Here is a 19,644-nt window from a genome sequence, read left to right on the forward strand (position 1 = left end):
TTATTTATTTTTAGAGGGGAAGGGAGGGAGATAGAGAGAGAGAGAGAAACATCAATGTATGGTTGCTGGGGGTCATGGCCTGCAACCCAGGCATGTGCCCTGACTGGGAATCGAACCTGCGACACTTTGGTTCGCAGCCCGCACTCAATTCACTGAGCTGTGCCAGCCAGGGGACTTTCAGCTTTTGCAAAGGGAAATATGTCATTGAACTTCTTTATGAAATGAAGACATTTTTGAAAATCCTAGAAAATGTGGGATCAGGTTTAGTTTTAAACATGTCCTCATAATTGTTGCCTAGGTGATATGTTTATTCCCATTTAAAATGACCCCTGTTGGGAAATGAACTACTGAAAACTATGGGGTGGAACTCCATAATTCTTTTATGGAGAAGATGTATAAAATTATAAGAGGACTGAAAATCACATCTACCCATAGCTTTCCAAACTTTTTCTGGTTTGAAAGGATTACAGGTTCTGCACAATATCTTAGGCCCTAAATTGCTATCAAATAAAAAGAGAATGAAAAAATGGTAAGCTTACTTATCTAAGTAAATAATTTTGATGTATTGGCCAGAGTCTTTTAATACAGGAACATTTGCATTAATGGAAATATTAATTTGATATTTACCATTCAACTGGTGTAGGTTCCTTAACATTACTTTTTAAATTAAAGTTATGTCTACAGAACATTGATCTAACTTTGAGAAAGAGAATGAGAGGATGATTTGAAAGGGCATTATCCTAAAGTGGAGGATGATTGTAAGTATGTACCACCCTAGTATCATTTCCTCATTTCTATAATTTTAGGATCTGAAAGAAATATTTTCTTAAAAACATATCCAGTGGAATACTAAGCTTATACATATTGATTTTAAAAAGATAAAATGCCAGACGATCACATGAATTAAGATTTTATTACCTTAATGATTAACATTATGAGTGATAACAATGATATTGTAAGTTTATATGTGCACAATGGTTAAGTGATTGGGTTTTATAGTTCATGCATGGATTTAAAAATCTTTATTGAATGCCAACTATTTGCTAAGCACCATTGTAGATGCTGGGGATACAGCAGTAAATAAGGCAGATGGACATTTCTTCTAATGTAAGAGCATAAGCTACTTGCATGTAGCTTACGCTCTAACAGCTGTGTCACCTTGGGAAATTAATTTTACCTTAATAGCTGATCCTCAGCCTCCTCAACTGTGAAATGTGGATAATATCATCTGCCTTATAGGGTTATTGTGAGGATTCGGTGAGGAAAAACACAGTGTTAGCAGAGTGCCTGGCACTAGTAGAATTCAGTAAATGGTAATTGCTGTTGCCATTATCTTTAATAGTGGTCATTTTTAATTATCACTGTTTTTTCAAGTGTTTATTTTTATTGTATTTTTCCATTACCATTTATCCCCCTTATATACCCCCTCTCCAACCCCCATGAACCACACTGTTGTCCATGTCTATGAGTCCTCTTTCCTTTTTGCTCAATTCTGCCACCCATTAACCATGCCCATGGAGCTGTCAGCCTGCTCTCTATCTATTCTATGAGTCTGTCTCTATTTTGCTTGTTAGTTCAGTTTGTTCATTAGTATTTTTTTCTTTCATCACCTAAATGTCTCACAGAAAGAGATGCAATGTGAATCAACCAATCCCTTGACTCTTTTGTTTCTTTTAAATTATTGGAAAACAAAATGAAAGCATATAGTTGTCCTTTTATGTTCAATAAACCAGGAGATAGCTGCTCACAAGTGAAACATTTATTTTAGAGTCCTCAAGAGTCAAAGAATGAACTTAGAGTCTCATTCATTCAGCACAGTGAATCAAGAGCCTTTTGGAAGAATCAACGGCATTATCCAAATCAGTATATTCACTGAGTACCTTTGGAGTATGAGACAACATATTTGGAAATTAAGACCTAGGCCCTGCCCTCAAAGAATATATACTCCAGAGGCAGCTATTATTGCTGATCAAAATAGGAGAAGGGATAAAAGTGCCAAAATTATTTTAAAAAGAGCTATGCCAATACTATCCCAATTGTAAAAATCACAAGAATAGCAATCTAGATTATAAGAGTTTTGCCATTTAAGAACAGGTTATAGAACTAAAGCGTAAGTCTAGAAAAACGAAGGCTTAGATAGATGTCCTTCAAATCTTTTTAAAAACCCTTAAAATTTATGAATGACATGGAGTGAGTATGGACCTTTTATGAACACTTGGCATATAAGGTTTGCAGGGGATATATGGATGGGGCAGCTTAAAATTTGGAAGAAAGAACCCTGGGACAAATAAAATTAAATCCTTTCTTATGTAGATTTTAGCAAAGAAAAATAATTTGTTACCCCATGAGGTTGTCCAAGCTGATAATGACATTTAAACTCAAGAAGAAAGTATTGGCAATGGGCTGTTAAGGGAACTCTGGAGATGCTGAGGTTGATATCTTGGCCAGACACCATGTTTTTCTACAAACCAGCACTAGGTGTTCTTGTCAGAAGAGAACATGGGGCTGATTCAGCATGGCATTTTCTTTTATTTTCTTGTGTTTTTGGAAATATAAGAATAAATACTTCTGGATAGACATTCTCTGAAGAAGACAAAAACAGCCATCAAGCCAATGAAAATGCTAAGCATCACTAATCAACAGAAATACAAATCAAATCCACAATGAGATGTCCATTAGGATGGCTACTGTCACAAAAATAGGAAGTAATTGTGAACAACAATATAGAGAAACTGGAACTCATGTGTACCGTTGGCGGGATTGTAAAATGGTACAACCGCTATGGAAACAGTATGCAGGTTCCTCAAAAAATTAAGAATAGAGCTTCCATGTGATCTAGCAATCCCAATATCCAAAAGAATTTATAGCAGGATCTCAAAGAGATAGTTTTGCACAGCCATGTTCATAGCAGCATTGTTCATAATAGCCAGGAAGTGAAAGCAGCCCCAATTACCTGCAAATGAATGGATAAGGAAAATGTGATACATAGATGATAGAATATTATTCAGACTTGAAAGGAAGGAAATCCTGTTACATACTACACATGGATGAACCTTTGGGACATTGTTTTAAGTGAAGTAAACCTATCACAAAAAGATAGACAGATACTATATGATCCCAATTACATGGGATGTCTAAAGTTATCAGATTCATGAAAACATAAAATAGAATTGGTGGTTACCAGGGACTGTGGGGAGAGGAAAAAGGGAAATTGTCGGTTCATGAGCATAGAGTTTCAGATTTGCAAGATGAAAATGCTCTGGAGATCTGTTTCACAACAGTATAAATACACCTTAACACTACTGCGCTGTACATTTCAAAATGATTAGGATGGTAAATTCCATGTTTTGTGGGGGGGTTTTTATCACAATAAAATGCACTTAATAACTTTTTATAAAAAGAATATTTAAATACCTAGATTCCACTATCTTATCAGAATGTGATTTGGCCCTAATAATTGATTCCAGGCCTTTTCAATGAAGTCTTCTTTTTTTATTATTTTAAATCAACCTCAGCTTCTAACTGAAAGTAAGTTAAATTCCTTCCTCTAGGTATAAAAATGAGTCAGATGCTTATAGCTAAGGGAATACAGGTTTAGATATCCATCTCATGAGTATGTTTACAAGATGTAAAAGAAAAAATTCATTGGTTATTTATGCATCTGTTGTAACAAAGCTGTAGATTTCTGTCTGTTTCCTATAGAATTTTAAGTGCCACATTATATCACATTATTTAGTGCTAACAGATACCCTCAGAATTATGTAGCATGAGGGTTTTTGAAAAAGAGAGTACATTTTCCCTTTCTTTATAGATGATTTTAAAATCCTTACAGAAGCATTTATTATATTCCCATTTACCACTACTGGGTCTCATCAGTCTTGAAGATTTTTTTTTCAATTTCCTTATATGCCCATTTCCTTTGGCAATATCTTGCTTTTCCTTTTTAAATTTGAACTTGAATATTAAAACAGATGCAAGGGAGAGTACTACTTACACATAAACTCTTGAACTGCATTTTTATCATTTGCTCTGTGGAAAAAACCCAATTGTATGAAATTGATAGCAACATTTTAGTATATCCTCAGGTCCCCAGGGAAAAGCAATGTGCTTAGACAGATGATCTGATTTTATGAGCACATAGCTGAAGTCTAGCACTGTGCATTTGTCTTTATGCAGCTACTTTTTTCAGGGCCTGTGAAAACACATTTAAACAGTAGCTTAGCTTTCCAACAATGGACCGCAGAGCCTATGACAATACAGAGCATTTACATTGCTGTTTTTCAGGATGCACATTAAAGTAGAGATCTCTTTCAGCATAGAATTTTAATCTGAGCTTGTTAATAAGAAAACAGGAATCTTAGTATATGAACTCATTTTATTATCTCCCCTCACTGAGGACTGTGATTTGGATTGCTTTCAAATATGAATTAGTTTAAATGTTGCTCTGCTGCATCTGTTGAATTTATTCATTATACTGTAATATTTTACTTATGAAACTGCATTTGGAAATCCTTTGGTGTATATCAGGATGAAATTACAGTGCTCAGGGATATCGATTATTGCTTGTAATTGCCATCATAATAGCCAACAATGCTGTCTTTCTTTGTCTTTCTTCTACCTCTTAATAATATACCAAACTAAATCAATATCCAACATATTGGGCCACTTACGATGTCTCAAAAATCCAATTGGTTTCCTCCATAAATATGCAAAGGATCAAAGATTTTATCTTCCAACATTAAATAAAAGAGCCCCATACTGCTGGGTTTTTGTTTTATCACATCAGAACATATCAGAGTGTTGCAGTATAGAATCTTTCAGACGTGACAATTGTCACCTCCAGAGTAACCACAGGGCAGGGTGGGGAGATGGGGAAGCTACCCCCTATGCTGTCTGTAAAAGTGCTATAATTTCTGCTCACTAGTCAATTAGATATCCAAAGCGGGGAACACAGACTGGGGAGCTAGTCAGACATTAAAGAAGAAATACACTTCCTTAGGACATGGAAGAGATAGTTTCAGGGACTGAAAAGGAGGTTGCATTCAAATGGAAGGGGCTTAATGCTGTGCCACTTTTTCAAGAAAATACAGTGTTTCTCCATTCTGGGGATAAATTTGGGTGCCTTTAGAAGCAGCAATGACCCCTTTAGGTTCTTAACAAATAAAGGGCAACTTCTTTGTACTGCTTCCCCATTTATCCAAAATAATTAAGATGGTCTTTAAAGGTTACTGAAAGAACATGTGACCTAGAGAAGAATAGATGTGTATTTTGTAGTACTGCTGGAACAGACTGTATTTGTTTAGCCTGGTTCAGTTAACTTGACAGATTAGAACCTGGTGCTAATCCAGTGAAGAGAGTGGTTGGCAGGTAGCAGGAGACAGTGGAAATACAATATTTGGGAAGCCCCCAATCCCAAATTAATTAATACCTTTAAACTACCTATGTTACTATTAGGTAATTCACTTTTATTTTCTGGGCCTCAGTTTCCCTAATTGCAAAATGAGGTGTTAGGCTACTAGAGGATTTCTGAAATCCTTTTCAACTCTGATTCTGCAGCCATCATTCTCATATTTTTGTCACTGGTCCCAAAGGAACAGTCCCAAAAGCATGGCTCAATCCAGTATAACCCACATGCCAAAATCAATACCAAACAGGCTTCTGTGCCTTCAGGGGCCTGGATTCAAATTTTAATGTATTCACTAACTGCATAACCCTAGTGTAGTATAATGTACTGTAGTGGGTAAAAGCATAGCTCTGTAGCCAAACTGCTTGGGTTTGAAACTCAGCTTCACCACTTACTAGCTGTGGGGATCATGGACATGCTACCTAACTTCTCTGTTACAGGGATTTTCTCATCTGTCTGGCGGTACTTACCCAATTGGGTTCTTGTAAAGATTAAAAGATATAATACATTGTGAAGTATTTAAAACAATGCTTAGCACAAATGAGCATTTAATGAATGTTACCTCTTATTATCATTAAGATAACTACAAAACCACAATCACCACTCTACTCCCACTGAACCTCTTTTGATCTCAGATTCATCATCTCTATGACTGGAATCATAGTATCAATCTCACAGATGTATTAGGATCAAAATAATGCATATGAAGTAGTAATATTGGTGCCTAGATTTTCTGGATGCTCAGTAAATTGTGATCACATCAAAAGAACCAACTGTGCATGTGGTTGACGTTAGCCAGTGCAATTTTTTCACTTGCTCCATTCTTTTTTATACGAGTTACAAAAGCAATACAAGCTTAAGACATAAAACTTTAAAAACACCCTTATTATTCTTCTTAGCTGATGTGGCTCAGTGGATTGAGCACAGGCTGCGAGCCAAAGGGCCGCTGGGTCAATTCCCAGTCAAGGTACATGCCTGGATTCTGGGCAAGGTCCCCAGTAGGGGGTGCTTGAGAGGCAACCACACATTGCTGTTTCTCTCCCTCTCTTTCTCCCTCTCTTCTCCTCTAAAAATAAATAAATAAAGTCATTCAAAAATACCCTTCTTATCCAAAAATAACACAAATTACTGCTTTTCCATGAGAATATGTATCTTTTAATTTAAAAGTTATATCCTGTTACCCATACTGTCTTGAAGCCTACCTTACTTCACTTGGTGATATCTGTAAGGGCTATTTCTAGTGAATAGATATTGTTTTACAACACTGTCTGTAATGGTTGTATTGTATTCTACTAATGTGGGACTCTCATGGTCACCATTGCAATGTGAGAATCATATATGAGGTCTGTCCAGAAGGTATCCAGCCACATAATATGAAAAATAGAGACATTTATTGAATAAGATACAAGATGCAAGAAACATTGTACAAAGGACAATAATGACTCAGTCCCCTTCAAAGTAGGCACCTTGGGACCTCACACAGTTCTCCCAATCTCCATCAGCTGCCCCATTGTGTTCTCCTGAATCTCATCAATATCCTTCTGAAATCTCTTCCCTTTCAAAGGTAGTTTTAGTTTTAGGAAAAGCCAGAAGTTGCAGGGCACCAAATCTGAGCTGTAGCATGGCTAAGTTGCCTGGGTGATTTGATGTTTTGCAGAAAAAACTCTACATGAGATGTGATGCATGAGCGGGTACATTGTTGTGACAAAGCTGCCAATCACCACTTACCCATAGCTGTGGCCTTCTGAGTCATCCAAATAGTTTCCACAGAGGAATGTTCAAGCGTAATGCAAAATTTGATACAGATTCATTGTTCTACTCGCTCAGTCATTTTGAATGGGGTGGCTACACAGTACACATGTTCATTCAATGGCATGTACCGCCTTCTTGTTATATTAATAATGGCTGGATTTTTTCCAGACAGACATTGTGTGTGCTTTTGTTCTTTATAAATGGAAGCTAGAAGTCAGTCTTTAAATAATCTTGATGATTTATGCTTTGCGGGATATATCACATGTACAAGGTGAAGGTGGCTCTTTGCCTAGTTGAAGGATTTTGTGTTGTAGTGCATTAAAATGCATCACTGGAATGTGCTTTCTTTTTTTAAGTATACTTTATTGATGATGCTATTACAGTTTTCCCAATTTCCCCCCCTTTATCTCCCCTCCACCCTGCACCCACCAACCCTCCAGCATTCCCCCCTTAGTTCACGTCCATGGGTTGTACATATAAGTTCCATGACTTCTCTGTTTCCTCTACCATTTTTTACCTCTCCCCATCTATTTTATGCCTAGTAATTATGCTTCTTATTCCCTGTACCTCTCCTCATTCTTGCCCTCTCCCTCCCCATTGAAAACCCTCCATGTGATCTCCATTTCTTTGATTCTATTCCTGTTCTAGTTGTTTGCTTAGTTTTTGTTTTCATATTTTTTAGGTAAATTTGTTCATAGTTGTGAGTTTTTTGTCACTTAACTGTTCATAGTTTTGATCTTTTGTTTCTTAGATAAATCCCCTTAACATTTCACATAATAAGGGTTTGGTGATGATGAACTCCTTTAACTTGACCTTATCTGGGAAACACTTATCTGCCCTTCCATTCTAAATGATAGCTCTGCAGGATAGAGTCATCTTGGATGGAGGTCCTTGCCTTTCATGACTTGGAATACTTCTTTCCAGCCCCTTTTTGCCTGCAAGGTTTCTTTTGAGAAATCAGCTGACAGTCTGATGGGAACTCCTTTGTAGGTAACTGCCTCCTTTCCTCTTGCTGCTTTTAAGATTCTGTCTTTATCTTTAATCTTGGGTAACTTAATGATGATGTGCCTTGGTATGTTCCTCTTTGGGTCCAATTTCTTTGGGAGTCTCTGGGCTTCCTGGACTTCCTGGAAGTCTATTTCCTTTGCCAGATAAGAGACATTTTCCTTCATTATTTGTTTAGATAAGTTTTCAACTTTTTGCTGTTGTTTTTCTCCTTCTGGCACCCCTATAATTCCTATGTTAGAGTGTTTAAAATTGTCCCAGAATTTTCTAAGCCTCTTATCATTTATTTGAATTCTTGTTTCTCCATTCTGTTTTGTTTGGATGTGAATTTCTTCCTTTTGTTCCAAATCGTTCATCTGAGTCCTGGTTTACTTCCTGACACTGTTGGTTCCCTGTATATTTTGCTTTATTTCACTTTGGGTAGCCTTCATTTCTTCCTTCATTTTGTAACTGGGCTCAATCAGTTCTGTGAGCATCCTGATTACCAGTGTTTTGAACTCTGCATCAAATAGATTGGCTATCTCCTCATCATGTAGCTCGTTTTCTGGAGTTTTGATCTGTTCTTTCATTTGGGCCATATTTCTTTGTCTCAGTGCACCTGCTATGTTGTAAGGGGCAGGTCCTTAGGTATTAACCTGGGGGAGGCAGGTGAATACCTCTTTATTGCATCCTGGCACTGTCTTTGGGGGAGGGGTCAGAGAGGGAAAAATGTGGCTCACTTGCTCTACTCTAGCCCCACTTCCAATAAACTCTCTTGTGTGAGATGGGAGTTTCTCCTGCTGTGGTAACCCCCACAGTAGTTTACAGTTATCTTTGAGTCTGGTTTCCCATTCACCCAGCCCACCCTGGCACACAGTCTGCCACCACTTGGCTGCCCACATACTTGTTTCAGTGAATGTTTTTTTTAACCCCTTGGTTGTCAGAGTTCCATGGACTTTGCTTTTCTGGCACTTATAGTTGTTTATAGTTTTTAGATTGGTTGTTATCCTTCTTTTGGTTGCGTGAGGAAACAAAGCATTTGTACTTACACCTTCATTTTTGGCCGGAACTCTGAACTGGTGGAATGTGCTTTCTTTAGCAGTGCATTTTACTGCCCCAGCCAGTGTAGTACAGTAGTTTAGATTAAGTACTTTAGAGCCAGAATGACCTGCATTTTGACTCTGTCATTTACCTGCTAGGTGTATTTGCAAAAGTTATAAACTTTTTAGGCTTCTATTTCCTTAAATGTACAATGAGGATAATGTAACCTACGTCATATAAGTGAAGACTGAGATAATGTGTTTAGCACAGTTTGTGACACTTAGAACTCAGTAAGTGTAAAGTATATGCAACAGAAAATATACTTTCACTTATTTGTTTTTGACTACTCTTTCCATGTGAATAAATCACTACTATTGATAAGATACCTATGTTACAATAATGATGAGCAGTCAGTAACTATCCTATAGTAATTCAAACATTACAGTAGCATGAAGTTATAGGACAGGCAAAACTAGTGCATAATAAAAAAATTGGAAGATAGTGGTTGCCTCTGGGTGTTGAGGATAGGGATTTACTTAGAAAAGCATGAGGAGATGTCCTGGGTAATGGAAATGTTCTGTATCATCATAGGGGTTTGGGTGTCATAAGTTAATTGTACTTGTCAAAATCTCAGCAAATGTACATTTAAAATTTGTGCATTTTATGGTGTACAATTTTTTATACATATATAATACTTTTATTCACATTGCACATTAGTATGGCTGTACCCATTGTTTTTTTTTATTGTTCAAGTACAGGTGTCTCCATTTCCCCCCCCACCATGCCCCCCACCCCACCTGTCTCCACCTCCCACCCTCGAACCTACTCCTTTGGTTTTGTCCGTGTGTCCTTTATACATGTTTCTTGACGACCCTTTCCCTTCTTCCCCCATTATCCCTCTCCATGCTCCTCTCTGGTTACTGTCAGTTTGTTCTTTATTTCAATGTCCTGGTTCTATTTTGCTTGCTTATTTGTTTTTTTGATTAGGTTCCACTTATAGGTGAGATCATATGGTATTTGTCTTTCACTGCCTGGCTTATTTCACTCAGCATAATGCTCTCCAGATCCATCCATGCTGTCACGAATGGTAGGAGTTCCTTCTTTCTTCCTGCTGTGCAGTTTTTTGATCCATTCATTTACTGGTGGGCACTTAAGCTTCTTCCAGCACTTGACTATTGTAAATTGCACTGGTATGAACATTGGGGTGCATACGTTCTTTCGAATTGGTATTTAAAGGTTCTTGAGGTGTAATCCCCAGCAGTGGAAAGGCCATTCCATTTTTAGTTTTCTGAGGAAATTCCATACTGTTTTCCACAGTGGCTGCACCAGTCTGCATTCACACCAACAGTGCACTAGGATTGCCTTTTCTCCATAACCTCGCCAGTATTTGTTTGTTGATTTGTTATGATGGCCATTCTCACAGGTGTGAAGTGGCATCTCATCGTGGTTGTAATTTGCATCTCTCTGATAGTGTACAGTTTTTAACTGAAATATATTTATGTATAACATTTTGTAAATTTAAAGTGTACAACACATTGATTTGATGCATTTACATATTGCAGTGCAATTGCCATTGCAGTGTTAGCTAAAGCCTATTATTTCACATAATCATTCTTTTTTTGTGATGAGAATAATTAAGATATAGTCCAGGGACATCAAACTCATTTTCACTAGGGGCCACATCAGCTTTGTGGTTGCCTTCAAAGGGCCAAATGTAATGTTAGGACTGTATAAATGTAACTACTCCTTAACAGTTAAGTGAGAGCTCAGTGCTGCTGCCGGGTAGAAACAAGGTGCCGGGCCGGATAAAACAAGGTTCGACCCACGGGCCTTGTGTTTGCCACCTGTGATCTAGCTCTTAACACATTTCATGTTTATTACATAGTGACATTGTCTATAATCACTATACTGTACATTTATATCTCCAGGACTTATTTATCTGACAGTTGCAGTTTGTGCCCTTAAATGTCTCTCCTATTTCCCCACCCCCCACCCTTCATAACCATTCTACTGTCTGTTTTTACAAGTTCATGGATGTACCTTGGGCACATCATGCTGAGATAAATTAGAGTAGGATGAATAGTATATGATATCACTTATATGTGGGAATCTAAAAAAGCCAAACTCATCATGTATAAATTCTACATTTAAAAAATCTATAAATATATTAAACTCTCAATAATAATATGCAAGATGAAATATGTGAAAGGAAGTGCACTGATGTGTACAACTTTAAAATGCTTAGAAACTAAGATGGACTGAAGGATGAAGATAGGAATGGAAAGATGGATAGATATGTGATAAAATGGGTATAGTCAAATGTTCAGTGTTGAATCTACTTGATGAGTATATATTTGTTAATCCTAATTTTTTTTTCAACTTGTCTGTTTGACAATCTTATAATAAAATATTGGGTGAAAATATGTCTGTACAATCTAGTTTCTAAATAAAATATTCATTTCTAGGTCGTTCCAATTACCAAATGCCTGATGATACTTCTCTTTTTGAATCAACTCTCAAGTATCATATGAAAATGAAAATGATATCACAATGAAAAGCAGCAGTATAGAAAATAACATCAAATATGGGAGGTTACCCCTCAGAGTGTGAGAAATTCACTAGCCAGCAAGGCAGGAAACAGAGACAACCTCCTTCTTCCTCTTAAAGGTCTGAATAAGAAACCAAGAAGGAGACAAATGCAAAGGGCAATTTGAAGTTCACTCTTAGGAACTTGAATAGGAATAGTGTTGAGCCCCTCCAAGTTCCCCTGAATTTTGTCAAAGTCTGATTGAAATTAGTGGAGATTTTGTTTTTGTAGCAACTGCATTGATAAAAGCCCAAATTTTTCTTTCCTTTTCACAGACATTTCCTGTTCAAACATGGATCTGGTTCCTCTGCTATCTTCAGTGCAGCCAGTCAGAACTACCCTCTGACGTCAAATACCGTGTACTCACCCCCTCCCAGGCCACTTCCTAGAAGCACCTTCTCCAGACCTGCCTTTACTTTTAACAAACCTTACAGGTGCTGCAATTGGAAGTGCACAGCCTTGAGCGCCACTGCAATCACCGTGACTTTGGCCTTGTTACTAGCATATGTGATCGGTAAGCCCTCTTTGCTATGCCTAATGTTTCTTCTTAATCAGAGTCTTGTTTTGTTTTTGGTGTGAGGTAGTAGTTCTCTCTCAACTCTGGATCCTACAAATTTGAACCGAGGCTTAGTATTATAAATAACAAATGGATTTCTAATTAGTTTTTTTATACTTTCAAACCTTAAATACTGCTAAGGAGAGTATGGAATGCTCTTTGAAAAGAAATATTTATACTGCTAACACAATCTTATTGATTGCAATTACTGTAGTTAACCATTCTCCCTTCAATTAAAAGGTTGTTATGGTTTTCTCATTAGAAGTCATAAGTACCAATCTACAATAGCTTCTTAAATTATAGTTAAACAATAATAGTGCTACTGAATTTTCAGGTAGCAATTTCATTAAAGTAGTCGTTATTTGGAAGCTATCAGAAAATCCAGTACCTAATTTCTTTCTAAGAATTCAGAGTTGTACACTGGGACTATTAAAAATGTATTCTTATTTCTACAAGATAAATGGCTGCAAAACTGTGTGGTTACTGTGTTTGGGAAAGTAAAGGAGAAAACAGTCATGAGGCACTCTTTTTACTTTTAAGAAAAATATTGTTGCTCTTCAGTCACCCTGATTAAAGGCACCCTCACTTGATAGCAAATGGTATTGATTTTTCTGGATGGCATTTTATTTTGACTGAACATTAATTTCCTTGCTCCAGTGGTTCTGCAGTCTAAAATGTAAATTAACTTAAGAAACATGTATTTGGTGGAAGTGCTATTCCTAGAATGAATAGAATATCATGATAGGAAAAAATAATTCTATCCAGGTATGTCACTAATAACTTCTCTTCAAGTTTAACCCAATTTCCTAATTGAAGCAGAATTACCCACAAAAATATAATGAGTATGATTCTGAGAGGCCAATCAAAAGGGATTTAGATTTTCTTATAACTACATATAATAAACTAAGTTTGGTTGATTCTGATTTATTCAAAATGTGAACAATAAACAAGTTCACATAGTCAGTTGTTAAAGGAGTCATAGGACCAGGTATGGTGAGTAAATAAACAGATACAGGCTGTAGAGAAGCCACTGATAATGTCAACAGGAGAGCATTGTGGCCTATATTGCTGTTCATGATTAGGTCTTTTATGTTTTTATCATACAGTCTGAATTTCTTTGAACAATGCATCTATTAAATGTGGATAATATCACCATATAATATACAAAATGTGTCTTTTATCTCACATTTCAGGATAACCCAACATGTTTATTTATTTGTTTTGTAATAACTGTAATTAGAAATAATGGTGAATGAGTGGAGGTGGGCAATGAGAAAGTACTGTAGTACAAACATGATTTTAATATGGAACCATTTAATACAAGCAGATATTTGAAAAGTTTAGATTAGAGGCCTATAAAAATGTTCTTGTTCAATTTTGAGACAAACAATTATCTTATATGTTATCTTCTATTAACTTTTACTATATAGAAAGAAAATGTTTGAGATCCAAGACATAACCCCAGGTATAAACAAATCCAGGTAATAGCAAGCTCTTTAGCAATAGCTTTATACTGTGCTCAAACCTATGTTTCAATTTAACTTTATTATAATGGCCACTCTTGCATCAAAAATTGTATTATATACTGTGAAACCTGTTTAACTTGGTTATATATGGATTCATTTCATTACCCTGCCTTTTTATAGGGTAAACAATGGCAGATAAATTTATCATAACAGCAGGGCTATATAGTGTCATAGTTACTTACAATCATGGATTTTTCTGACCTCTGCCACTTATTTGGCAGGTTACCTTGAGCACATTATTTAATCTTTTAAGGCCTCAACTTCCTCAACTATAAAATGGGCCTAAAAGAGGTTTAAGTATAGGGTTGTTATGGCAATTAAATGAATTGATAAAAACTAAAGCGCTTGCCATAGTGCCAAGAATATAATATTTGTGCTATAAATGTTAAATGTAATTATTGTTTTTACCATTATCATTTTTATAATTATTGTTCACTACTAAAATTCACTGGTTGTCAGAATTAACTGTTTTGTTCATGGCTGTACCCTAGCACCAAGAACACTGCTTGATACATAATAATCCTATTAGTAAAAATTTGTTGAAAAAACTGAATTATGCTAAGCACTTTACTTGTATTATCTCATTTAATTCTCACAACAATCCTTAAGGGTAGGTATCAGTATTAAATATATTTTGTATGTGAGGAAACTCAACCACAGAATAAAGGTACAAGATCACATAGATGTCACATTGAAGGTCAGAGATCACGGCACTAAAAAGTGGGGATTCTGAGCTTCAAGCCAGAGCCGGCTGACTCTAGTCACATGCTCCTGAACACTAAGCCTTGTGGCCCCTCTAGGACTGCAGTGAACTCTGCAGCTCATTTACTTCTCAGTCTACTAAATAAATCCACCATTTTTTTTCTTAATACATTACAAATTGTGTTATATTTCCCAGGTCATCCATTGCAATGGGGAGTACAAGTAAGATTTGTTGATTGGTGAGAGAGATTTGTTGAAATCATTTACTATAAGATACTTTAGACACAGAAATATAAGGCTAAATGCTAGCAGAGTAGGTCAGATGGGTTCAACATGAGGAGATGTTAATGGCAAACACTGTAATTTTGCTGTGAGTTTTGTCATGAAATGGACATTATGGGACTTTGGAAAAATCAGTTAAAATCTCTTCCTTCATTTACCCAATCTGTGTCTTATTGCTGACCACCTCAGAAAGGTAAAGTAAGAAATTCATAAATAGTCATTTAGGTGAAAGATATCACATAAGAATTGTAACATACAAGATAAGATGACTTTTAAATGGCTTTCTGTGCTTGAAATTTTGAAAAGTATTGTATTTCAAAATATGAAACAATTTAATTCTCAACTCTTGCTGAATCTGTAAGAGTTATTGTTTTTATTTTTTTTCAATCCTCCTTTGCAGTTGCTGTATAACCCAAGTAAAATCTTTCACTGGAACTATTTACTGCTTCTGTTTCCTGTGCAGATTCCTTTCTGCTATTTCATTTTTCTCTATTATCCATTATACATAACCTTTAGATACTAATGGCTGTATGCTGTGCTGCCCTCATTCCACTAGGGAAAATCGCATCGATATCAATGGGACATCAATAGACATGCTGTGCATTATGGCTCTGTAAGTGGTCATTGGAAAGCAGTGGAAATCCAGCACATGGAAAGTCAGAGCTGCATTGTTTAAGCAACCAGCCCCATCCCCACACCTACCCCACTATACCTTTTGGGTCAGCAAGAAAATATTCCTTTGAATAAGTTTTGAGGTCATAAAATTTGGTGAAGGGAGGCATGGAAAGATACTGATTATATGGAGATACCATAGAATGGCTATTGTTATCACTTCCCCATAAATCTGTAATATTTTCCATCTGAATCAAAAAATATGTCCTTATGCTTCATCCTCTGTGATATTTTGGCATCAGTGATGTATCAGTGCCAGTTGGAAGCACATTTGCTTGAATTTACAAATAAGCCATATGAAATAGTAGTCAGGAAGACAGATGACCATATGTAAGGCATCAAGAGAAGGCGAGGTTAAGGTACTTCATCAATGGCTGTGAAGGGCACAAACACGGCTTCTCTGGTAATCTTTGATGTTTTGATCAAGTTTCTCTACAGTCAGCAGTTTGTGTAAGAGGCAATAGAAACTCACAGGAATACATTGTGCTGGGGATCAAGTGGGCTGTTCAAATGAATGACTTGGGGAGTAGGAATTTCTGGCTCTCGAACTCAGTGTCATCAGTTAATCACATCAATGTTCCTTTTCATTTGCCATGAAATTAATAGCAATCCATACCACCTTTAGGGGATGTAGGCAGTGTCAAAATTCTACAGATGAAATTAGTCTGTAAATCTCCTTGCCATGGCATGCGATATAGCCCCCATGTAGAAAGTTGACCAGAATGGATATTAATACAGAATTCGAAGAGAGAATATTGAGGCCAATTCTTTGATCGAAAGTTTAGGGACGAAACTGTTCAAGGGGACAAAGGCCCTACTTCACCTCACTGTGTCTACACCAAAGTTGAGTAATAGTTATTCTAGTGCTTTCCTCTGCCTCCTTTCTACTAGTCCAAGTTGCCCTACTTTCTGGGGCTGTTATTACAGTGGAGTAAGAAAGTGCTGAAAATGATGGAAAGAGAGGAGTGAAGTGTGTTCATTTTGCCTTCCTCACAAAGAAAGGACAAATGCCTCACAAGGCAGGGGAGAAATAAAATAGAATATGGCAAACTATGATTTTAAAAATTCAAGATTTTAGATTTTTTTAAAGGAGAGAATAGATGTGGAGTTTCCCCCATGACTCTAAATAAGCAATGCCCTTTCACACAAAGTTTACTAAATGTAGATAAATAATACTTACCAAAAACTATCTCTCTCACTTACTAGCAACTTCATGGATGCCTCAGTTTACTCACCTATAAAATGGGAATGCTAATAATACCTTTATTGTGGCTTTTCTTTTTAATTAAATGAAATGGAGCATGTAAAACATTCAGGACATTGCTTAGCAATCTAAATAAAGATTAATGATTATTATTAGTGGAACAGGATTATTATTAGGATTATTAGTTTGAGCCAAGACAAGCATAATGAGCATATAATTTATCCTAACGTGCACTACTTTTGTTTCTCTCCTTCCCAAAGTCATCTGAGATAGTTCTTCCAGAGCCGGAATGTCTATTTCATAGGAATCCTCTAGTGGGTTTGTTGTTTCCTTCTGCCTAGCCTAAAATATTTGTAACTTTGCCTTTATTTTACTAATTTCCCATTTCCTTGGTGTTTTGACCCTTCAAATGATTTTGTGTTTCTATCTAGAGGCCTTATCTAGGTTGAAACGCATTTTCATTAAAATGCATTATAGCTTATAACATTCAAGAAATGACTTAGCATAATTTGCTAAAAAGCATTTTACTTTATCCTATAGACCATTATCAATCCTTTTCGTGTCATGTTTAATACTTATTACTACTTCTAGTTTACTCTTATGGACCCATTCATGATAATGATGACAATTTCTGCATCTGCATTGACTTTGCCTCCTACCCATGAATTTACCAACTTTCTAGCTATCTCTCTAAGCAGAGATCTGGAAAATGGTGGTATAATTTCAGTCTAATTATAAATCTGCCACCCATGCATTTGTCAGAACTCTTCTTTAAAACAGATTTATATTTTCATCTGACATCACCTTTTGGTGTGATGTGTTTCATGAGTTTTATCCCTGCTATGTTAAGTGACACTTTTACCTGTCATCTATAAAAGCATAAACTGAATCCAAATTAAACATACTGAAATGACAGGAAGAACCTGTGTCATGTGCAACCAATTTGCAGAGCTATAATTAGCACCTATTGGTAAAAATTAAGGCATTTTAATGAAAAGCAAATCCTGCACTTATTTTTTCCTTGGGACTTTAGCATCTGTGTGGATTTAAGACGCAGAATAAGAGAGAATTTCTTTTGTGAATGAGGAATGGATACTACGCACTAAGATTATTTTGTTGTCTCATGGATAGATAGTCACCCTACTAAGTACTTCCCATTTAGCACTTTTTTTTTTACCAGAGAAGTTAAAATAAGGCTTTGTCTAATAGATAACAATCAACTGCAAGACACAGTAAAAGAGGACTGGACAGTGTGTTAGTAATTTTGGAGCTTTACGTACTTAAGAAATTTGAGAACAGCAAGAATCAATCTTGCAAATTCAGAAAAAAAGTTTCCCCATGAGAAATCTCTCATTTCAAATTAAATAATTTGAATTTTGTTGCATAAAGGAAATTTCATTCCTGTTTAACTTAGTTTTCCCCCATTCAGATTATGCATATGTGTATATAATATGTGTATATTATATGAATATTTTTAGACCCACATTGCATAAACCTTTAAGTTAAACTTACTCTGAAGTGAACATGAATAAACTAAATTGGAGCATTGGCTTTGAAACAGAGAGCAAGTTAAGCCACTTTAAACTTCAGAAATGTGACTGAATTTTCATACAGAACAGCCAGAATGGGAAAGGCCACTATGACATCATGGTCGACTAAGGCGTGACATTTTACAGGGTGGAGACATTCATTTGGGCCTTAGCAATATTCCCTTTATAGAGAGGGGAAAGGCACAGTATGTTTTGTTTAAAACAAATATATTGGAAAACCTGAGAAAGTAAAAATGGAGTATATGGAAGGATGGCAGGAAATGAAGACAGTAAGCAGGAACAGATCATGAAAGGCCTTTAAGCTATGGTAGGGAGTTTATCATTTATTCCAAGAGCGAATGGTGAGGGGTTGTTTTTTATGGTCTTTCATTAGGGCAAAAGAATTATTTGCTCAGATTTACATTTGGAAAAATCACCCTAATGGCATCAGGTAAGCTGGAGTTGGCAGTCAGGATGATGGGGTTTATAAAATTGAAGTCCTGAAGACAAATTGAGAGACCATAATAGTGACCCAGGTGAGTGATAGTGAGAGCATAAACTTCCGGGAATGGAGAAAGCGTAGATGGGATGGAGGAGGTTTGGGGGACTGGATGAAAAAGGTGAAGGGAGTAAGAAGTTAAAAAAATAGTCATAGGGTGTAAAGTTCAGCATAGGGAATATAACCAGTAATATTGCACTAACTGTAATTTGTATGGTATCAGATGGGTACTAGATTTATCAGGGGATCACTTCATAAATTATGTAGTTGTCTAAACACTATACTGTATGTATACCTGAAACTAATATAAAATAATGTTAAATGTCAACTATAATGCAAATTTTTAAAAATAAATTAATTAAGTGCTATATCATTGGGAAGAAAAAGAAGAATTTAGAAGATAAAACACACTTGACTCAATCACTGATTAGACACGGCAGTAGAGAGAACAGCTCTTGTTGGCTTATGGACTGGTAGATGGTGATGTTATCAGCCAAGATAGACTATGGAAGGAAGGGGTTTAGGAATGAAAATAGATACACAGGTCAAGGTACCTAGTACCTTATTAAATATCTGGCACTGAAACTTTAGTGGCATCTACCTTTGTGGACACCAAAATTGTGGGAGTAAAAGGCAAAAAGACTATGAAGCCTGGAACTCTGGGAATATTAATACTCAAGGAGGTTGAGAACCAAAACTGGTAAATAGACTGAGAAGGAGCAGCTAGAAAGGTTGGAAGAAAACCATTAGATGGCAGCAATAGAAGAACAACGTTCCTCAGTGTGTGGTCTAGGGACCACTAGGGACCCCAAGACTTGTTGGAGGGTCTACAAAGTAAAACTGTTTTCATAATACCACAGAGACATTATTTATCTTTTTCACTATAATTCTTTCATGAGTGTACAG

General features: G+C 36.3%; 1 protein-coding gene across 1 annotated transcript in view; it reads left to right on the forward strand.

Moving 5' to 3' along the window:
* TENM1 (teneurin transmembrane protein 1) overlaps positions 1 to 19,644 on the forward strand; it is a 703,022-nt gene that overhangs the window by 351,614 nt on the left and 331,764 nt on the right. The window contains exon 6 of the mRNA XM_045852186.1: positions 12,044 to 12,282. Coding sequence (XP_045708142.1) covers positions 12,044 to 12,282 — 239 coding nt within the window. The remainder of the gene's footprint in view (positions 1 to 12,043; positions 12,283 to 19,644) is intronic.

Source organism: Phyllostomus hastatus, unplaced genomic scaffold, assembly GCF_019186645.2.
Source record: "Phyllostomus hastatus isolate PE091 unplaced genomic scaffold, TTU_PhHast_1.1 phas_contig_90, whole genome shotgun sequence".
NCBI classification, from domain to species: domain Eukaryota; kingdom Metazoa; phylum Chordata; class Mammalia; order Chiroptera; family Phyllostomidae; genus Phyllostomus; species Phyllostomus hastatus.